The following is a 23484-nucleotide window of genomic DNA, read 5'->3' as shown; positions in this document are numbered from 1 at the left end:
CACGCTTCAGGCTCACTGCCTTTATTCCTGATGAAGGGCTTTTGCCCAAAACGTCGATTTTGAAGCTCCTTGGATGCTGCTTGAACTGCTGTGCTCTTCCAGCACCACTAATCCAGAATCTGGTTTCCAGCATCTGTAGTCATTGTTTTTACCTCGTTGGTTTGGAATTATGTTCAACATGGACTGGTTGGACCGAAGTGTCTGTTTCCATGCTGTATTGACTCTAAATTAAAGATATTAACAAAGTAAGAAATTGACAGAACTGATTATATTTCAATATAAGGAGTATGAAGACATGAAAAGCATAGAATTGAATACCTTTTATGTAGTGAAAATCCAGAAAAAATGGCAGTCAAAACAGGCTTTGGTTCCATGTGTGTGGATTACTTAAATATCATAGATAGACAGACAGAAAGCGAATGAAAATTGCTAATGGAATATTGGCATTTGTATCTGGAGAAGTAGAGAAGCCAGCAGAGCCACATTAATTTGTAAAGCTCAATAAACGGCTTCATAAAGCCCTGGTTAGATTACACCTGGAGTATGGTGTTCGGTACTGGGCTATATACTTTAGTAAGGATTTATAGATCTTAGAAGCAGTGCAATATAGACAGAAGTGTTATAGCACAGAAAAAGGTGATTTGGCCCATTTTATCTGGTTTCTTGCCATTCTCTTTTCCCTTTATCCTTGTTTGTGATTTCTGGTTAAACAGTCATGCAACAATCAAACACCCTCTTGAATAATTTAAATGAGCCTGCCGACACCGCACCTTCAAACATTGCACCCCAGACCTGAACCAAAGGTGTGTTTTCCTCCCCGCTGCCCCCCCATCCTCCACCTTGCATTTGATTCTTTCGCAAATCACTTTATATCTGTGCCATCTTGTCCTGTTTCTCCCCATCTACACTGCATAGCCCACTCATGATTTTGAAAACTTCTGACTTGTCTTGCATTGTCTTGTCTCCTCCCTGCCGAAAACCGCTTCAACCTCTGCAATCTATCCACATAACTGAAGTTTCTCATCCCTGGAATCATTCTTATAAATCTTTTCAGCACTCAATCCAACGCATTCACATCCTTCCTGTACTGTAGATTCCAGAAGAGTATACAATTCTCCCGCCCTTATTAATCTCTTCTGTACATATTCAATGTGTTCATGTCCTTGCTAAATGTGGTGCCCTAGTTCCCCAGCTGAGTTCTAACCAGTTTCTTATTTATATTCAGCATCGCCTCCTGGCTCTTGTTTTCTACACCACTATTCATAAACCCAGGATACATTATCAGAGCGACACCAGAACTCAAGGGTTAAACTGCAAAGAAGTTTGTTAAAGAATAAAATCTGAAGTCGCATTCTCAGGAAATTAAAAGCTAAAGGACTGATTTGCAAGATGTTAAGGAGTAGAGATAAGTTAGAAAGAAAGAAATTTCTTCCAGTGGTTTGGGAACCTTTGATGAAGGAATGTTGCCTTGTCTACGGCTAGACTTTGAGGAATGAAATTAGGAAACAATTTCATGTGAAGGGTGGTAGAAGTTTGGAACACTCTTCAAGCAGCAGTTGATGCTAGATCAGTTCACTTTAATTCTGAAATTAATAGATTTTTGTTAATTAATGAGTTTCAAGGATATGAGAATTAAGATGGCATATGATGATAAGTCACAGATCAGTCATGGTTTTGCTGAATGGTGGAATGAACTTGAGGGGCTAAATGGCAGACATTTAGTTATTGAAGGAGATGTGGGGTAGAGAGGCTGGATATTACTTCTGCATTCCAGGATCATCCTGGAATAGGTGCAGTTTTAACAGTGAAGGAAAAACATGGTGCTGTATGTATTTCAGCCAGCTCTGATGATCAGTGTTCTGATGCTAAATCAGTTGTCTCTCATAAGTGTACTTGTTTTTATCCCTTGAGGTTAAGCAAGTCATGCTAGGGAGAGAGAGTAAGAGTTTTCCTCTGGACAAGGGTGTCAAGGTGGAGGTGACCAGTATGACTGAGCAGATCAATAACCATGGATGCTCTTACTACCTTTAAAGTGCTATACAAAACAATTTTGTGTTCCTGTTCTTCTAAAAGTTTGCAAACACACTTTTCCATATTTCACTGCTTTCCTGTTGCTAATATTAGGAATCATCCTTCATAAATAAAACATCTAAAGCTGCTGTTGCTCTTTTGTTACTGATGAGAGCAACTGTCATCCTGGAGAAACCACGATGATAATCATTAATATTTTGGATAGATTTCAAAAGGGAACGTATTGCTTGACCAATCTCATTAAATTTATGATTCAATGAGACTAAGCAGGGCAATGCTGTATATGTGAGTTATCTGGACTTTCACAAGGCATTGGGTAAGTTACCATTTAATAGATTAGTGAATATGTCAGTGAATATATAGTCACGAACAAGCATAGTTTAAAGACAAAAGGTAACAAGTAGATGTTGTGTGATCAGTTGAGTATTTCCTGCATTTACTGTTTTTGTTAAACTATACCCATCCCATTAACGTCCACTACAATCAGTTGTCAGTACTGCTTCTCCATCTCTGAAAAGTTAGCAACCTGTGAATCTAATTCACAAGCACCACTCATCCTCTCAGGAATCGATATCTATCTCTGATGGTCTTTCCCTGTTAAATGCTTTCTGGGGCTAGAGATACTTTTTTGCAATATGACTAACCAGCAGTGTTCCACAGGGATCAGTACTGGGTCACTTTTGTTTGTCATTTATATAAATGATTTGGATGAGAATTTAGGAGACATGGTTAGTCAATTTGCAGATGACATCAACATTGTTGGTATCATCAGTGGACAGTGAAGAAGTTTATTAAAGATTACAAAGGGATCTTGATCAATTGAGTCAATGGACTGAGGAGTGGCAGATGGAGTTTAATTTGGATAAATGTGAAGTATTACATTTTGACAAAACAAACCAGGGCAGGACTTATACAATTAATGGTTGGGCCATGGGTGGTGTTGTAGAACAGAGACCTAGTTGTTCAGGTCCATAATTCTTTGAAATTTGCATCACAGATAGATAGGGTGGTTAAGAAGGAATTTAGCATGCTTGCTTTGATTGCTCAAATCATCGAATGTAGGACTTGCGACATCATGTTGAGGTTGTACAGCATATTGGGGAGTACTATGTGCAGTTCTGGAAACATTATTAATTTGAAGAGGGTTCAGATGTTGCCAGGAATGGAGGGGTTAAGTTATAAAACAAAAGGCTGGATAGGCTGGGGGATTTCAAGACAAGGAGGCATATCTTTAAGGTGAAAGGAGAAAGTTTTTATAAAGGGTATGAGGTGCAACTTTTATTTTACACAGAGCGGTTAGTGTTTGGAATGAACTGCCAGAGGAAGTGGTGGATGCGGCTACAATTACAATGTTGAAAAAACGTTTGGATAAGTACATGAACTGGAAAGGTTTGAAGGGATATGGGCCGAATGCAGGCAGGTGTGACCAGTTTAGTTGGGAACATGTGGACTAAAGAGCTTGTTTCCGTGCTGTTTGATTCTATGACTGGAATTAGGGCTGGAAAAATGGATCCAAATGAGATCTTCCATTGAAAATTAATTGACCTGATGTTAATTCTATTTGCCCCTGTACATGTGTTGTCACACTTGGGTTTTCCAGGATTTTCTGTTTGTGTTTCGAGTAAAATCTGACTTAACTTCAAAATATTTTACTTGAGATGATTGTGGTACAGCAAGACAATGAATTGTAGGAACTATCAACTCTTGGTTAGTGAAGGATAACACATATTTATGTGTATGACTAACAGCAGAATATTCCTCCTAAAATGAGTCTGAAAATAATGAGCTCACATTTTATGATAATCAGAGTGTGTAATTAAAACAATTTTGTGTATAATTTATTCAGAGGACTTCAGTCTGAGCACTTATAACCTTGCTTGATGGCTGCTTTACATCAAAATAGAGAAGTATACGCTAATTAGTGCAGCACTGGAACAGACCCTTCAGCCCTTCATGTATGTGCTGACCATGATGCTATTCTAAATTAAACCTATCTGCCTGCACATGGCCTGTATCCCTCTATCCCTTGCCTGTTCATGTATCTGTCTAAATGCCTCTTAATTGTAGCTCACATATCTGCTTCTACCACCTCCCCTGGCAACATGTTCCAGGTACCAACCATATGACATGGGAGCAGAAATTAGGCCATTTGGCCCATCGAGTCTTCTCTGCCATTCAATCGTGGCTGATGAGTTTCTGAACCCCATTCTCCTGCTTTCTGTCCGTAACCTCTGATCTCCTTGATATTCGAGAATCTATCACTGTCTTAATCATACACAAAGACCCGGCCTTCACAGCCTTTTCTGGCAATGAATTTTGCAGATTCGCCACCCTTTGGCTGAAGAAGTTTCTTCTTAACTCCATTCTAAAGGGTCTTCCTTTTACTCTAAGGCCACACTCTCTGGTCCTAATCTCTCCTGCCAATAGAAACATCTTTCCAATGTCCTCTCTATCCAAACCGCTTAGTATGCTGTAAGTTTCAATTACATCCCCCCTCATCCAGCTATGTTGCACAAGGCAATAGTAGCAAAGATTTGGTACAAACTCAATGTATTCCAGAGACATTGTGTCTTTGAGTGCATGCCACAAAGAGAGAATATTTTTCACTGATACTGCTATAAATAAAAGCTGGATTACATTACGGCTTTGCAAAACATTTTAGAAATATAATATATAATAGCAATAAATGCAAATGACCTCCACTGTATGTGATAGTAAGTTGTTCCAAAATGCAACATTTAATAAGTTTATTGTTATGCCATACACTTGAAGGTCTGTAATTCATTACTTGGTGAACTACTGAAATTTGTCGTGTTCTGAAAACCGGGAATGTTATATTCTATCTTTAAAGGATGTTGTTATTAATTTCCCCCCTTGCATGGAGCATCAATGAAGCAAAAAGCTACAACAACTATGTAACATTTTTCCAGCAGAACCAGATATTGAGCTTAGTAGAAAGAACAGTGCCCACAACACTCGTTTCTCAGTGTGTAAACCTAAAATGCAGGCACACTAATTATTTCCATAACTGCTTAACTGACCTGGCATATACTTCCAGCACTTTGTTGTTATTTCAGATCCCCAGCATCTGCAGTATTTTGGTTTTTGCTATGTCATTTGTTCAGACTCCTTTCACGCAATGGAAGAATAACTTGTCACTTTGTCAAATGTGGGTAATGATATCATCATGTGGATCACATTTATTTGAAAGTTTAAAATTATAGTTGAAAAATGTCACAGACTCCGTTGTTGGACTCTCCTAAAATACTGGAGCTGGATTACTTGATTTGAATACAGTTTTTACATAGTCCTTGTACTACAGTAGGACTTTGTGAATCAGAGCAGGAGAAACCGGTGAGCAGCAATTCACCTCACTCTATCACTACTACTGATAAATCACAAATTAGTAGATAGCTTTGGTCAACTGTGTGGCGGTACTTAATTGACGTGGTGGTTTCTTATAGTACTTGGCTAGAGGGAGAAAAAAAAGGTATGTGATGTTATTGTGTTTTTTGAAGAAAATTTAAGCAGGCTAATTAAACTACGGGGAAAGCTTCCCAGGAATGAACCTTCGTTATCAGGTTCCTGTGTTTCCACAGGTATTGGACTATCAAAATCTCTTGCCTCACAAGATTACAGTGGCTGCGTTCCAATACATCCTAAGTATGTGTTCTGTTTACTGTGAACAGGCCAAAATGACCTAAAAACAACGTGAACTGAAGTGCATAGTTGTACGAGAACAACAACAACAACAGCACGATTTAGGGCAGGGATCAGGATTGGGGTGGTGGGGTGGGGGGAGGGGGGGTTGGAGAGTTTATCATAATTTTTGCCATTGGTTAATGTTTTTCCTGAGCTTTCCCAGTAGATTACTGAATCATAGAGTTATACAGCACAGAAACAGATCCTTTGGCTCAACACATCCATGTCAACCAGATTTCCTAAACTGAACTAGTCCCGTTTGCCTGCATTTGGCCTATATCCTTCTAAACCTTTCCTATCCATGTACCTGTCCAAATGTCTTTTTCAATGTTGTAATTGTATTTGCCTCTGCCACTTCCTCTGACAGCTCATTCCATACATGCACTATCCCCTGTGGAAAACATTGCCCCTCAGGTCCCTTTTAAATTTTCCCCTCTCACCTTAAACTTATGCCCTCTAGTTTTGGACTCCCCCACCCTGGGGAAAGACATTGGCTGTTCATCTAATCTATGGCCCTCATGATTTTATAAATTTAAAAAAGGACTCTCCTTAGCCTCCTATGCTACAGGGGGGAAAAAGTTCAAGCCTATTCAGCCTCTCCTCATATCAAAAACCCTCCAGTCTCAGTAACATCCTTGTAAAGCTTTCTTGCCCCCTTTCCAATTTAATAACATCCTTCTTAAAGCAGAGTGGTTAGAATTGTACGCAGCACTCCAAATGTGGTCTTACCAATGTTTTGTACATCCATAACATGATGTCCCAACTCCTGTACTCAGTGCTCTGACTAATGAAGGCAAGTGTACCACCTTCACCACTCTGTGATGCCACTTTCAAGGAACTATGTACCTGCACCCCTAGATCTCTCTGTTCAACAACACTGACTGGGGCCCCACCATTAAGTCCAAATTCTGCCCTGGTTTGTTTCAAAAAAATGCAAGACCTTGCATTTATCGAAAATTTACCCCATTTGCCATTCCTCAGCCCACAGGCCCAGTTGATCAAGGTCCTGTTGTACTCTTAGATAACCTTACTATACCACCAGTTTTGGTGTCATCTGCAAACTTACTAACCATGCTTCTTATATTCTCATCCAATTCATTTAAATAAATGATGAAGAACAGTAGACCCAGCACCGATCCTTGGGTGGGTAGAGAAGATCTTAATCATGTAGCATTAAACCAGCATAACTCTAGCACAGACTAGTTGGTCCTTTCTTACCCAGCATTTTTTTTAAACGGTGCATGGTTGGATAATGCAGGTAACTGTCTACTGTGCTTCTTGCCCCCGGGAACTGAGCTAGTGGCACAATGTAAACATGTTTCTCCCTCAGTAAATCTATTGTATGCCATTAAAAGATTTTCTATTGTGTTTATTGAGCATGTCAACAACCAAAACTGGCAGCTGGGAAAAGAAACAACTGATCTATTTAGCTTTTCCTAGTTATAAAACATTTACAAATTGTGATAGAGTCAAGCAGATTAGAGAATCGACCACACAGCTCAGAGTGGAATGGGAAGAAGGGATTTTGGTTCATAGAGCACTGGTTCTAGTGAAAGAGAACTGTTTTGTTGGGATAAGCTCCACTGGAGCTGAGCTGGGATCAGCAAACTGATGAATTTTACAACTTGAAATATGGCATGGCTTTTAACTAAAAATGGGATCAGGGAAATGCAATGGTTCAACATTTCCAATAAAGATATGCTGTAAAACAAAATTGTAGCAAGTTAGTTATTTGAAAATGAATAAAATCTTATGCTGTGAAGAACAGTTGTGAGCCTGAGGATTAGGAAAGTGTTAGAAACCTGGAATGGGCAACCCATAAATTTGACTTTTGTAAGGAAGGCTAAAAATACTAGGGAGTAACCTAGTCAAGAATAAAATGAAAAGCTCTTTTTTCTAATGTATGAAATACTTGTAATAAAATGAATGAAGTAGCAGGACAAAAATAGATATATAAGTTATAAGAGCTTCTACAACTAAATAAAAAAAGCTGAAGTGTTTAATTGCTTAACAGTAAATCAGAAATTCTCCTACAGCATAAGAAAATTGTTGAGATTTTGAATGAATACGTTTTGACTTAACAGCAGATACAAGTTACATATCAGAAATAAAGCATTATTAAGGTGTTAGTAAGAGCCTTCATTAATTAATGTCTGGATTTAGATGTGTTATGGATGCAGCTGATGGGTGCTACTGGACAAGGCCCCAGCTATGCCTGCCTCTTCGTAGGATATGTGGAACAATCCATCTTCCGCAACTACACTGGCCCCACCCCCCACCTTTTCCTCCGCTACATCGATGACTGTATCGACGCCGCCTAATGCTCCCACGAGGAGGTTGAACAGTTCATCCACTTCACCAACACCTTCCACCCCGACCTCAAATTCACCTGGACAGTCTCAGATTCCTCCCTCCCCTTCCTCGACCTTTCTATTTCTATCTCAGGCGACCGAATCAACACGGACATCTACTACAAACCGACCGACTCCCACAGCTACCTGGACTACACCTCCTCCCATCCTGCCCCCTGTAAAAACGCCATCCCATTCTCCCAATTCCTTCGACTCCGCCGCATCTGCTCCCAGGAGGACCAGTTCCAAAAACGCACAACCCAGATGGCCTCCTTCTTCAAAGACCGCAATTTCCCTACCGACGTGGTCGACAATGCCCTCCACCGCATCTCTTCCACTTCCCGCTCCTCTGCCTTTGAGCCCCGCCCCTCCAACCGCCACCAGGACAGAACCCCACTGGTCCTCACCTACCACCCCACCAATCTCCATGTACAGCGCATCATCCGCCGTCATTTCCGCTACCTCCAAATGGACCCCACCACCAAGGATATATTTCCCTCCCCTCCCCTATCAGCATTCCGTAAAGACCACTCCCTCCGTGACTCCCTCGTCAGATCCACACCCCCCACCAACCCAACCTCCACTCCCGGCACCTTCCCCTGCAACCGCAGGAGGTGCAAGACTTGCGCCCACACCTCCCCCCTCACCTCCCTCCAAGGCCCCAAAGGAAACTTCCATATCCGCCACAGATTCACCTGCACCTCCACACACATCATGTATTGCATCCTCTGCACCCGATGTGGCCTCCTCTATATTGGGGAGACAGGCCGCCTACTTGCGGAGCGTTTCAGAGAACACCTCTGGGACACCCGGACCAACCAACCCAACCACCCTGTGGCTCAACGTTTCAATTCCCCCTCCCACTCCACCAAGGATATGCAGGTCTTTGGACTCCTCCATCGTCAGACCACAACAAAACAACGGTTGGAGGAAGAACGCCTCATCTTCCGCCTAGGAACCCTCCAACCACAAGGGATGAACTCGGATTTCACCAGTTTCCTCATTTCCCCTCCCCCCACCCTGTCTCAGTCAAATCCATCGAATTCAGCACCGCCTTCCTAACCTGAAATCTTCTTCCCGACCTCTCCGCCCCCCACCCCAGTCTGACCTATCACCCTCACCTTGACCTCTTTCCACCTATCACATTTCACACGCGCCTCCCCCAAGTCCCTCCTCCCCACCTTTTATCTTAGCCTGCTGGACAAACTTTCCTCATTCCTGAAGAAGGGCTTATGCCCGAAACATCGATTCTCCTGTTCCCTGGATGCTGCCTGACCTGCTGCGCTTTTCCAGCAACACATTTCCAGCTCTGATCTCCAGCATCTGCAGACCTCATTTTCTCCTCAAATCTGATGGATAACTTTCTTTTTAGTTAATGTGAAGGTCATTTGCTGAAACATAGCCTCACATGAGATTGCAGGGTTTGTTTTAACAACAGAGCAGAAGTTTATTACACAAAAGAAGGAAACAAATAAACCAAGCTATCTAAATATAGAACACTGTTTGAACAGTCTTCTAAAACACAGTCAAACAAAAGCCTATTTTCAGATACCTGTCAGTTACACAGACTCCAATCCAGAGACATTATCCCTCTACATCCAATCTTTTAAGTTCAATTTAACTGATTTTTCCCAGTTCTTTCCTGTGAACTGTGGAGTCTTTGATCAAAACTAAAGAAATTCACACCTTTTAAATAGCCTGCTATTTTATGATCAAATACTCCTAATTTGAAAGATTCATCAACTGAACTTCAACACTGATTTAGCTATTCTTTCCCTGATTGTCCAATACGATACGATACTGCACTCTGACGCTCATGCTCACACCCCTGCTTTCTCCCCCCCCCCCCCCCCCAGTCCTGCATTACTGATATTATAAACTGATATTGATAAACACGGTCCTTTTTAATATTAAGCTGATTTTGACAGCTAAGGGCTGTGTGTTGCTTAATGGCCACCAATTTTGCATGTCCTTTGTAGCATTTTAATATAGCATATGTTGACTCTGTTTCCTTCCAGAGTTTATATTCTGAAATACGATACATTGGCACTCCACTTTCTTAACATCCGACATTTATCATTTTAGGGTAGTACAGACTAAAATACACATCTTACACATTCTTAAAAATACTTTAATGTATTATGTGAACTCTTATGAAATATTTAATATCCAGCACATACAACGCTGCCATTCTACAACTATTTTAATATAAATGACCAGATCTGTATTAAATTTGATATTTCATTGTCCCTCCATTGCAATGTGTTAACTTAAATACAGTAGGTTAAACTTATTCTCTTCAGTTATAAAATCAAAGAATCTCTACAGTGTGGAAGCAGGCCATTCAGCCCATCGAGCCCCTGCTGCCCCCTCCCCGCCCCAAGAGCATCCCATCCAGACCGACCCCCTATCCTATCACTGTAACCCTGCATTTCCCATGGCTAGTCCACCTAACCTGCACATCTTTGGATTGTGGGAGGAAACCGGAGCACCCGGAAGAAACCCATACCAACATGGGGAGACAGTGCAAACGCTGCACAGACAATCGCTGGAGACTGGATTCAAAGCCAGGTCCTTGGCACTGTGAGGCAGCAGTGCTAACCACTGAGCCACCATGCCGCCCAAATAATTATGAAGAACAGTAGTACTGGACTTTGTGTTACCTCACAGATGCTGCCAGACTCAGAATTTTTCCAGCATACCTGGTGTTTTGCTTTTAGTTTAGATTGAACTCTTTTTTTTTTATTCAAATGCCATGAAGACTTTTAGAAGTTGGTTTTACCAAAATGCAGTCAACACCATTAAAGCCAACATTAATTGCATCCTTTCAATGATATTTTCATCATTTAACATATCTGCATTTACTGTAGTTGTATTTGAGGAGATTCAATAAATTATCACATAAATCAGCATGTCAGGGCTGCAGTGATCCCTCCAGCCACAATTAAACCTTTCAGTATTATCTCTTATCAGCCTAACATAATTACACAGCAGCTGGAAGCACACACAGACCATCAAGCCCACTCCATCAGTCAGTGTAATCATACCGACCCTGGTCTACAACCAAACTCTCCCACCCACTGTCCAAGGTCTGTCCCTCAGCTTCAAATGGGAGGGATCACCATTCGCATCAGGATGCTATGAATCCATTCCACTTACACAGGAAGCAGTGTTTGAAGAATGTTCTTTTTATCCAAAGTACTTTCTCATTTGGTGGAAAAGAATGATCATTATTGAAATTAATGTAATTCTTTGAATCTTCATACACTGATGGAGACTCAACTTGGTTGAATAACTGGATGCAAGGAAATTCTGTAGCCAGAGTACCCAGAACAACTCAGCTGAAAGTTCTGTGAATTGAAAGTGGTATTTCAAACCATCATAACACTTGCATTAAGCCACCTAATCCCAGAAAGTTAATTTAGTACAATGGAGTGGCTGTGACACCAGAATAATTGCAACTGGGTAAAACAACAACTTTCAAAGTTTCCTGTATGCTGTATACTCTGCAAATGATTGACATTCTCATGGTACTTCCTGTACTTACCCCTGACTAATAATATTAGCTACTCAAAGCAAATGTTGCTATGACTGCAAGAAAATCTTAATTTTAATAAATAACAGAAATATTTATGAAATTCTGGATATTCACTTCACTGACTGTTGTAAGACCCCATTAGATTGTTGGGTATTAGGAAAATTATGGAAGTTTGTGTCTGTCCACATTACCAGTTTAACACCAAAACAGCCAGCTGAATATTTACCCACCATCAAGGGAAACAGTTTTGGAAAAAAAAGGCCCAAATGAGGCCCACACCTCCTGGGGGTAAACCTCCTGGGTGCTTTGCCATACCTTGTGCTCTAGCAGCTGTCAACAAAGTCCGAAGTGAAGAAAGCAGCAGCCACAATCATCCCAAGTTTCAGAAAAGCAACTGTCCATGAGGTAGGCTAGGGAGGATGAATGAGAGGATTTGGCCAATCCTACTCAGCCAGTGATTGATCCTGTCCAAAATCAGAATATGCATTGGGTGAATGTTCTGCTGACTATAAAGATTTGCATACTCAATTGGCTGCTGTGGACACAAACTGTCCAGATTGACTGGTCACTCTCACTACCTGGTAATGCAATGCAGGTGGAAGAAACCTGGCTTTATCTATTTAAGGAACATGGAAAATTATCTTGCTTCAATTGTATAGGGATTTAGTGAGAACACACCTGGAGTATGGTTCGCAGTTCTAGTCTGGGTATTTAAGTAAGGACTTGCATTGGAGGCATACAGTGAAGGCGAATTAAATTGGTTCTTGGAAGGAGAAGGCTGGCTGATCTTGAGAGGCTGAGTTCATTGGGCCAGCGTTTTGTCATTTGGTAGAATGAAAGGTGATCGCATTGAAATGTACAAGATTCTGAAGTGAATTGACAGGGTGGAGACCTGAGATTGTTTCAGCCCACTGGGCAAATTGAGGACATTGGCACAGTTTTAGTAATTCCTGAAGAAGGGCTCATGCCCGAAACGTCGATTCTCCTGCTTCTTGGATGCTGCCTGACCTGCTGCGCTTTTCCAGCAACACATTTTCAGCTCTGATATCCAGCATCTGCAGTCCTCACTTTCTCCTAAACAGTTTTAGTATAAAACATCAATAATTTCAGACTGAGATGAGGAAAAATTTCTTCGACCAGAATGTTGTGCTGTTGGTCTTTAGGGGATATGAGGGTTATGGACTGAAGGTTGGAAGATGGGGTTAAGTCTTGATAACTTTGAATGGAACAAGCTTGAAATATTATATGGCATCCTCCTGCTTCTGTTTGTGTCATTATTGGACTTCTGTGTAGCTTAATGTGGTACTTAACAATAAAAATTAAGGAAGGTTTGATTCTTGTTAGGGGAGAAAGTGAGGTCTGCAGACGCTGGAGATCAAAGCTGAAACTTTATTGCTGGAACAGCACAGCAGGTCAGGCAGCATCTAGGGAACAGAAGATTCGACGTTTCGGGCACATGCCCTTCTTCAGGAATGAGCAGAGAGTGTTCAGCAGGAGAAGATAAAAGGTAGGGAGGAGGGACTTGGAGGAGGGGCGTTGGAAATGTGATAGGTGGAAAGAGGTCAAGGTGAGGGTGATAGGTCGGAGTAGGGTGGAGGCGGAGAGGTCAAGAAGAAGACTGCAGGTCAGGAAGGCAGTGCCGGGCTGGAGGGATTCGGCTGAGACAAGGTGGGGGGAGGGGGGATGAAGAAACTGGTGAAGTCCAAGTTCATCCCCTGTGGTTGGAGGGTTCCCAGTCGGAAGATAAGACGCTCCTCCTCCGACCGTCGCGTTGTTGTGGTTTGGCGGTGGATGAGTCCAATGACCTGCATATCCTCGGTGGAGTGGGAGGGGGAGTTGAAATGCTGTGCTACAGGGTGATTGGGTTGGTTCGTCCGGGTGGCCCAGAGGTGCTCTCTGAATCGCTCCGCAAGTAGGCGGCCTGTCTCCCCAATATAGAGGAGGCCACACCGGCTGCAGCGGATGCAGTAGGTGGGTGGAGGTGCAGGTGAATCTGTGGCGGATATGGAAGTTTCCTTTGGGGCCTTGGAGAGAAGTGAGGGAGTCAACTTCAATCTTTGAAGTCTCAGGACTGCCACAGTTAAGCTTTACATTTCCAGGTTAAGTTAATGACAAAGATACTAGTATTCCCATTTAGAGTCATAGAGATGTACAGCACGGAATCAAGCCCTTTGGTCCAACTCATCCCTGCTGACCAGATATCCTAATTTGCCACTAGTCCCATTTGCCAGCACTTAGCCCATATCCCACTAAACTCTTCCCATTCATATACCTATCCAGATGCCTTTTAAATGTTGTAATTATACCAGACTCCACCATTTCCTCTGGAAGCTCATTTCCATGTATGCACCACCCTCTGTGTGGAAAAGTTGCCCCTTAGGTCCCTTCTACTCTTTTCCCATGTCACCCTAAACCTATGCCTCCTAGTTCTGGACTTCTCCACCCTGAGGGAAAGACCTTGTCTATTTACCCTGGCCATGCCCCTCATGATTTTATAAACCTCTATAAGGTCACCACTTAGTCTCCAATGCACCGATGAAAACAGCTCCAGCCTTTTTAGCCTCTCCCTGTTGTTCAAATCCTCCAAACTTGGCAACATCCTTGTAAATCTTTTGTGAAACTTGAAAGGGTACAGAACATCCTTTTGATAGAAGGGAGACTAGAATTGCACACAATATTCCCAAAGTGGCCTAACCAATGTCATGTACAGCTGCAACATTACTGGTCTGATATCAAATAAACCTATATCTCTGCATGGGCCTTGTGAGGAGAAACAGCAAACTTCACTTTGGTAGCCTCCCAACTCAATACCCAGTTAACAGTATTCTAGTATCTTGCTTGAAGAGTCATCTTTTAGGTGATGAATTTTTACAATGATGCGAATCTTTCACGACACATTGAACTAATTATTAGATGTAGTCTCAAGGGAGCCATAGTGCTGATTTAAACATAATGAGGTAAAACCATTTCCTTTTTCAAAAACAAAGTATGCTAAAAGCATGTTATATCAGATGTCATTGCAGAAAAAGATCAGCCATGATCTTATTGAATGGTGGACCAGGCTCGAAGGGCCAGATGGCTTAGTCCCGCTCCTAGTTCTCATGTTCTTATGTCAGCTGGGACTCTTTTGATAGCATGCTTGCCTTTGAGTGTGAAGGTATGGGTTCAAGACCCATTCCAGCTCACTTGATCACCAATATCAAGGCTGACATTCTCATGTAGTACTGAGGGAATGCTGCCCTTCTGGAAGTGTCCTCTTTCTCATGAGATATTAAACCAAGATTTGTGTGCTGTTTCATGTTGGATGTAAAACATTGCTTCCAAAGGGAAGGGAGTCCGTTCTGCTGTCCTGGACTGTGTTTATCTTTGTATAATCCCAGGTGCTATGGTTGCATGGTTATTGTCACATTGATTATGGGCGCTTGTTGTACGTAGGCTGGTTCCCACATTTACTACATTATGACTATGCCTCATCTTCAAATGTATTTCATTGACTGTAAAGCATCTTGGGATGACTAATGTTGGAGATTTAATTGCAAGTCATTTTTTTCTTTCATTTTCATTTGGCCATTGTTCATATGCACAATTTTAAGCCATTGCATGTTTAAAAAATAACTTCTTGCCAAACATCATTTCAGGATGAGGGCGCCCCTTGAAGGAATGAAGGGTTATGGAAATGTAATTTTCTCATCAGTGAACGATGGCCGTACTATGGTTGGCACAAATCTGCACATATGCAACCTACCTAACGTTCTGAGATGAAGTCAATTCTGTCAGTAATTTCTACTCTTTTGCAAATCTTTCTGTTACTGTTCGTTAACCTGTTTCTTTCTTGTTTCTTTCTCTCTGTCCTTCAATTCACACAACTCCGCAGAAGCAAGATATTCTAAATCAAGTAAGCATGTTATGATTATTGTTTTTCTATCTAATGCTTACATTTTACTTTTCACATTGCATTTAATCTCAGCAGTTTTTGTGGAGGGTTACCAAGATTTCAATGCGATCACTTTGAAACTTGTTTGGAAATGACGGAAGTGGTTAAAAAATGGTAACATCTGTGATCTTATACTTTCCTACATCTTAAATCGTCGATTTGTATTGAAGTAAGAAGTAAACACATTTGAGTTTAATGAACAAATCAGTAAGTGGAACAGCTCCACATTAATCATTTTTCAATAACAAACTGAAAGATTTAGATAAAGGTTTTCCTGTTATTTAAATGTTATCTTATATTACTCAGTTGAGTTCTCTCCCTGGATAGAAAACTGTAAAAGTGCAGGAAGTGAATAAATTGTAGGTATACAATTTCAAGGAATTTTTTTGTTATTTGTTCAGAGGACATGGGTACTGCTGGCTGAAGTTTCAGAATTTTGATCTAGTGACACTGAAGGAACTGCAATCTATTTACATTTTGCTTGAATAAAAATGTGAATATTGCTTTCATTTTGAGTTTCAACCTATTCAAAATTAATAAAAGCCAGGTTCTCTGGACAGTGAGAGCCTGGTCTACCAATTAGACACTCCTGCTAAATCAGGTCAGTGGAGGAGGCCTGACAGAATCAAGTGTATTTCAGGCATTTAAGTGACCAGCACCTGGCCTTCCCAGTGGTGAAAGTCCCACCTGCGAAAAGCTGGTGGCAAATCAGAGGTTGGTAGCTCTTCGCTGCCACCAGTGAGAGTGTGGCAGCTGGCAGTAGTGCACCCACCAGACCCCAGTCCAACTTATGACCAGAGATTGAGTAATAGTGGGTCATAGAGTCATAGAGATGTACAGCATGGAAACAGACGCTTCGGTCCAACCTGTCCATGCCGACCAGATATCCCAACCCAATCTAGTCCCACCTGCCAGCACCCGGCCCATATCCCTCCAAACCCTTCCTATTCATATACCCACCCAAATGCCTCTTTAATGTTGTAATTGTACCAGCCTCCACCACTTCCTCTTCCAGCTCATTCCATACACGTACCACCCTCTGCGTAAAAAAGTTGCCCCTTAGGTCCCTTTTATATCTTTCCCCTCTCACCCTAAACCTATGCCCTCTAGTTCTGGACTCCCCGACTCCAGGGAAAAGACTTTGTCTATTTATCCTATCCATGCCCCTCATAATTTTGTAAACCTCTATACGGTCACCCCTCAGCCTCCGACGCTCCAGGGAAAACAATCCCAGCCTGTTCAGCCTCTCCCTGTAGCTCAGATTCTCCAACCCTGGCAACATCCTTGTAAATCTTTTCTGAACCCTTTCAAGTTTCACAACATCTTTCCGATAGGAAGGAGACCAGAATTGCACGCAATATTCCAACAGTGGCCTAACCAAAGTCCTGTACGGCTGCAACATGACCTCCCAACTCCAGTACTCAATACTCTGACCAATAAAGGAAAGCATACCAAACGCCTTCTTCACTATCCTATCTACCTGCAACTCCACTTTCAAGGAGCTATGAACCTGCACTCCATGGTCTCTCTGTTCAGCAACACTCCCTAGGACCTTACCATTAAGTGTATAAGTCCTGCTAAGATTTGCTTTCCCAAAATGCAGCACCTCACATTTATCTCAATTAAACTCCATCTGCCATCTGTCAGCCCATTGGCCTATCTGGTCCAGATCCAGTTGTAATCTGAGGTAACCCTCTTCGATGTCCACTACACCTCCAATTTTGGTGTCATCTGCAAACTTACTAACTGTACCCATTATGTTCGCATCCAAATCATTTATGTAAATGACAAAAATTAGAGGACCCAGCACCAATCCTTGTGGCACTCCACTGGTCACAGGCCTCCAGTCTGAAAAACAACCCTCCACCACCACCCTCTCTCTTCTACCTTTGAACCAGTTCTGTATCCAAATGGCTGGTTCTCCCTCTATTCCATAAGATCTAACCTTGCTAATCAGTCTCCCATGGGGAACCTTGTTGAACGCCTTACTGAAGTCCATATAGATCACATCATCTGCTCTGCCCTCATCAATCATCTTTGTTACTTCTTCAAAAAACTCATTCAAGTTTGTGAGACATGATTTCCCATGCACAAAGCCATGTTGACTATACTGAATCAGTCCTTACCTTTTCAAATACATGTACATCCTGTCCCTCAGGATTCCCTCCAACAAATTGCCAACCACCGAGGTCAGGCTCACCGGTCTATAGTTCCCTGGCTTGCCTTTCTTAAACAGTGGCACCACGTTTGCCAACCTCTAGTCTTCCGGCACCTTAGCAATGACTATCGATGATACAAATAGCTCAGCAAGAGGCCCAGCAATCACTTCTCTAGCTTCCCACAGAGTTCTCGGGTACACCTGATCAGGTCCTGGCGATTTATCCACTTTTAACCGTTTCAAGACATCCAGCACTTCCTCCTCTGTAATCTGGACATTTTGCAAAATGTCACCATCTATTTCCCTATAGTCGATATCTTCCATAACCTTTTCCACAGTAAATACTGATGCAAAATATTCATTTAGTATCTTCCCCCATTTTCTGTGGCTCCACACGAAGGCTGCCTTGCTGATCTTTGAGGGGCCCTATTCTCTCCCTTGTTACCCTTTTGTCCTTAATATATTTGTAAAGACCCTTTGGATTTTCCTTAATTCTATTTGGCAAAGCCATCTCATGTCCCCGTTTTGCCCTCCTGATTTCCCTCTTAAGTATATTCCTACTTTCTTTATACTCTTCTAAGGATTCACTCGATCTATCCTGTCTATAGCTGACATATGCGTCCTTCTTTTTCTTAACCAAACCCTCAATTTCTTTAGTCATCCAGCATTCCCTATACCTACCAGCCTTCCCTTTCACCCTGACAGGAATATACTTTCTCTGGATTCTTGTTATCTCATTTCTGAAGGCTTCCCATTTTCCAGCCGTCCCTTTACCTGTGAACATCTGCCTCCAATCAGCTTTCAAAAGTTCTTGCCTAATACTGTCAAAATTGACCTTTCTCCAATTTAGAACTTCAACTTTTAGATTTGGTCTATCCTTTTCCATCACTATTTTAAAACAAATACAATTATGGTCGCTGGCCCCAAAGTGCTCCCCCACTGGCACCTCAGTCACCTGCCCTGCCTTATTTCCCAAGAGTAGGTCAAGTCTTGCACCTTCTCTGGTAGGTACATCCACATACTGAATCAGAAAATTGTCTTGTACACACTTAAGAAATTCCTCTCCATCTAAACCTTTAACTCTATGGCAGTCCCAGTCGATGTTTGGAAAGTTAAAATCCCCTACCATAACTACCCTATTATTCTTACAGATAGCTGAGATCTCCTTACAAGTTTGTTTCTCAATTTCCTCTGACTATTGGGGGGTCTATAATACAATCCCAATAAGGTGCTCATCCCTTTCTTATTTCTCAGTTCCACCCAAATAACTTCCCTGGATGTATTTCCAGGAATATCCTCCCTCAGCACAGCTGTAATGCTATCCCTTCTCAAAAATGCCACTTCCCCTCCTCTTTTGCCTCCCTTTCTATCCTCCCTGTAGCATTTGTATCCTGTAACATTAAGCTGCCAGTCCTGCCCATCCCTGAGCCATGTTTCTGTAATCGCTATGATATCCCATTCCCATGTTCCTAACCATGCCCTGAGTTCATCTGCCTTCCCTGTTAGGCCCCTTGCATTGAAATAAATGCCGTTCAATTTATTAGTCCTCCCTTGTCGCTGCCTGCCCTGACTGTTTGACTCACTTCTTTTCTCAGCTATACCCATCTCAGATCGATCTCTTTCCTCACTATCTCCCTGGGTTCCATCCCGCCACCTTACTAGTTTAAATCCTCCCAAGCAGTTCTAGCAAATTCCCTGCCAGTATATTAGTCCCCTTCCAATTTAGGTGCAATCTGTCCTTCTTGTACAGGTCACTTCTACCCCAAAAGAGATTCCACTGATCCAAAAATGTGAATCCTTCTCCCGTACACCAGCTCCTCAGCCATGCATTCATCTGCACTATCCTCCTATTCCTGCCCTCACTAGCTCGTAGCACTGGGAATAATCCAGATATTACTACCCTTGAGGACCTCTTTTTAAAATTTCTGTCTAACTCTCTGTAATCTCCCTTCAGAGTCTCAACCTTTTCCCATCCAATGTCATTGGTTCCAATGTGGACAATGACCTCCCGCTGGCCCCTCTCCCCGTGAGAACATTCTGAACCCTCTCCAAGAGATCCTTGATCCTGGCATCAGGGAAACATCACACCATTCTGCTTTTTCTCTGTTGGCCACAGAAATGTCTGTCTCTACCTCTGACTACAGAATCCCCTAACACAATTGATCTCTTGGAAGCTGACATACCCCTCGTTGCATTAGAGCCAGTCTCAACACCCGAAACTTGGCTGTTCGTGCTACGTTCCCCTGAGAATCCATCACCCCTACATTTTCCAAAACAGCACACCTGTTTGAAATGGGTATATCCACAAAAGATTCCTGCCCTAGGTGCCGACCTCTCTCACCCTTCCTCGAGTTAACCCATCTGTGTGACTGTATCTGAGACTTCCACCCCCCCCCCTTCCTATAACTGCCATCCATCACATACTGTTGTTGTTACAAATTCCTCATTGCTTCTATCTGTCCAACCGATCGACTCGATCTGATAAGATTCGCATCCAATAGCACTTATGGCAGATATAATCCGCAGTAACCCTTAAACTCTCTTTAAACTCCCATATCTGACAAGAAGTACATATCACTGTAAAGGCCATTTTTGCTCCTTCACAATCTACAGACCTGGAAAATAACACCGTCTTATTCCTGTACAAACACTGCCCCAGGTTAAATTAATAGCTATGGCTTATATTTTAAGTTTAATCAAGAGACTTATCTCCAAAAACATATAATCAAGAAAGAATCCACTATACTCACTACTGCAGCCTTTCTGTTGGACAAACTTAAAACAACAATTAACTTATCTGATTCTGTACTGTGAACTTCACCCAACAATTCCTCCAAGATTAGTTGTGAATTTCACTGTTTGCTAATTTTCCCAGATGCACTCCTATGCCCAGCGATACACGAATTCAAACAGCAAAGGCAGTAACTGTGCAGGTGTCCTCTCTCGCACGCGCTCTCTCTCTCTCGCGCGCTCTCTCTCTCTCTCTCGCTCTCGCGCGCGCTCTCTCTCTCCCTGCACTGTCCTCACCATGTGCTTCCTTTGTCTGCCCTTCTCCCTTTTAAACTGCTGTTGTTTTGACTTTTTTTTTTCCAAAGTTCCAAAACAATGCAACAGCATATAAAACAGTAATTGCTGCTGCTGGAATTCGAGGAAATCACCTCCAACACCTAAAGTACCTCAAAAAAAAAAAGCAGCAGCTCTTACAGCCAGAAACTTTTCCTGTCCTCCATCTTGGATTACCCTGAATCCTCCTTGGTGATCCTGGATCACTGGAGAGTGGGGACAATAGAGTCAGAGGATTGGATTTCAATGATGGCCTCATTCTGGTACTGATCCCTTGATCAAGTACAGATTGTCTATTCATGAGGTTTGACCTGGCAACACATTGATTGGCCGCCTGAGGGCACAGAAAGCTATGTGGCCCCTACTTAGTCCCTCAATACCACTAAATTGCAAGTTTCTTAGGGTTAATGGGTGTCAGCTGGTTCATTTGTTCGCCGAATTAATATCTCCCTCATGCTGACAACTAGGAATCCTGTGTGAACTCATCCTGGCCTCTGACCTAATGATGAAAGTTATGCCACCACAAGGAGACTGAAGCCAGGCCTCGCCCCATGATTAAGTTGGCTCAGCTTCCATGTTTCATACCGTGACAGGCTGCATTAATCTAACTTGCACACACTTAGCAGTAATATTATGGGATAATTGAAATACTGACACAATATTATTTGACAATAAGAAATCAGAACAGGAGTAGGCTGTTCAGCCCCTTGATCCTACCCTGCCATTCAGTAGGAACATGGCTGACCTGATATTCCTTATTTCCTGCCCTTTCCCCATAATCTTTGATTCTGCTATTCTCAACAATCTGTCTATCTCGGGCTTAAATATATGCAAAGACTTTATGGCAAGGAGTTCTGAAGGCACTCAACCCCCTGAGAGAAGAAATTCTTCCCAGTCTCAGTCTTACATCGGTGCCTGTTTGTTCTGACACTACATCCTCTGGTCCTAGATTGTCCCATGAGGTGAAACATTCTCTCAGCATTAAGCCTGTCAAGCTTCTTAAGAATCTGATGTGTTTTATTGAGATCACCCCTCATTCTTCTAAACTCCAATGAGTAAGTCCTAATCTGTTCAATCTTTGCTCATAAGACAATCTCTCTCTGCCACAATCATCCCAATGAATCTTCTCTGAACTGCCTCCAATGAAATTATACCTTTCCTTAAATTAGGGGACCGAAACCGTATTCTAGATGTAGTTTCACCAGCACCTCAAACAGTTGCAGTAAGACTTCCCTACCTTTATACTCCAACCTCCTCTGAAATAAAGGCCAACATTCCATTTGCCTTCCTGATTACCTGCTGACCTTATGTGCTAGCTCTCTGTATTTCATGTGCAAGTACCCACAAGTCTGCTTGTGTTGTAGCTTTCTGTAGGTTTTCTCCATCTGGATAATACTGTTCTTTTGTTTTCTCACCCTAAATGAATAGTTTCACATTTTCCCACATTATATTTCATTTTGCCCACTTACTTAACCTACCAATATATATCTGTAAATTGCTTGTATCCCTTTTTGTAACCTGCCTTTCCACATATTTCTGTCATCTACAAATTTGACTACAGTGCATTTGCCTCCTTTCTCCAAGTCAGTAATATATATTGTAAATAGTTGCAGTCCCAGCACTGATCCTGTGGAATCTCACTGGTCACAGATCACCTACCTGAGAAATAACCCCTTACCCCCATTCACTGTATCCTGCCCATTTGCCAATTCTCTCTCCATGCCAATATACTAGAGCAACACAATGGGTTCTTATCTTTTGACTAACCTTTTGTGAGCGAGCTTGTTGAACACCTTCTGGTAGTCAAATACAGCACATCCATGAGTTCCCCTCTATCCACTCTGGTTGAGACTTCCTTCTAATACACTAATAAATCAGTCATACATGATTTCCCTTCCATGAAGCACTGCTGACTCTAGATTATGATTTTCCAAATGCACTGCTATTATCTCCTTAATAATTGATTCAAATTCTTATCCATCAATAGATGTTAGGCTAATCAGCCGATAATTACCCACTTTCTGACTCCCTTTTTGAATAAAGGTATCACAGCTGCAGTTTAACCACCTGGTGCTTCTCCAGAATCCAAGGAGTTTTAGAAAATTATAGCTAATGCATCCACTATCTCTGTAGCTACTTCTTTTAGGATCCTAGAATGCAAGCCATCAGGGGCAGAGGACTTATCTGCTTTTAGCCCCAGTAGTTTGCCTAATATTACTTCTCTAGTGATAGTATTTAGTTCCTCCCCCTGTATTCTTTAGTATTAATGGGGCATTTGAAGTATAAGTAAAGACTGATGCAAAATACCTCTTTAACTCCCCTGCCATTTTCTTGTTCCCCAAAGCAGTCTTCCCATATTTATTTTCTAAGGAACCTATGTTCACTTTGACCTCTCTCTTCCTTTTAATATATATAAAGAAACTTTTTTTTTGTTAATAATTTATATTCCTTGCTAGTTTGCACTTGTTTCTTTTCTATCTTGTTTTAGTCATTCTTTGGATTCCGAATTTATTCATAATTTAATGGAGAGCTATGAATTGCATTTCTTCAAGGAAAAAATACAAATAGCAAACCTGTCATGAGGAAATTAGGCTGCTTATGTCTGTTTTGAATGTACTTCATTGTTCTGGGTTAAAAACCTGCCATGTTTAATAAGCCAAGTAATTCTACGTTCTTAAAAAATATTGTTTACTCTTCTTTTTGGGGA

The 23484-nt window shown here is 41.9% G+C and overlaps 1 protein-coding gene across 8 annotated transcripts in view; it reads left to right on the top strand.

Moving 5' to 3' along the window:
* Window positions 1–23484, top strand: part of dgkg (diacylglycerol kinase, gamma) — a 546249-nt gene that overhangs the window by 127912 nt on the left and 394853 nt on the right. For 5 of the 8 annotated variants that reach the window (XM_043693004.2, XM_087988714.1, XM_087988713.1 and 2 more), the window contains one exon: window positions 15497–15517. The exons of the other annotated variants lie outside the window; for them this stretch is intronic. In XM_043693004.2, the coding sequence (XP_043548939.1) occupies window positions 15497–15517 (21 nt within the window). The remainder of the gene's footprint in view (window positions 1–15496; window positions 15518–23484) is intronic. 8 annotated transcript variants of the gene reach the window in all.

Source organism: Chiloscyllium plagiosum, unplaced genomic scaffold, assembly GCF_037043375.1.
Source record: "Chiloscyllium plagiosum isolate Xiang-an unplaced genomic scaffold, Cpla_swu_hap1 HiC_scaffold_7, whole genome shotgun sequence".
Lineage (NCBI taxonomy): Eukaryota > Metazoa > Chordata > Chondrichthyes > Orectolobiformes > Hemiscylliidae > Chiloscyllium > Chiloscyllium plagiosum.
Note: the sequence above shows the minus strand (reverse complement) of the source record. Positions and strands in the feature narration are given on the sequence as shown.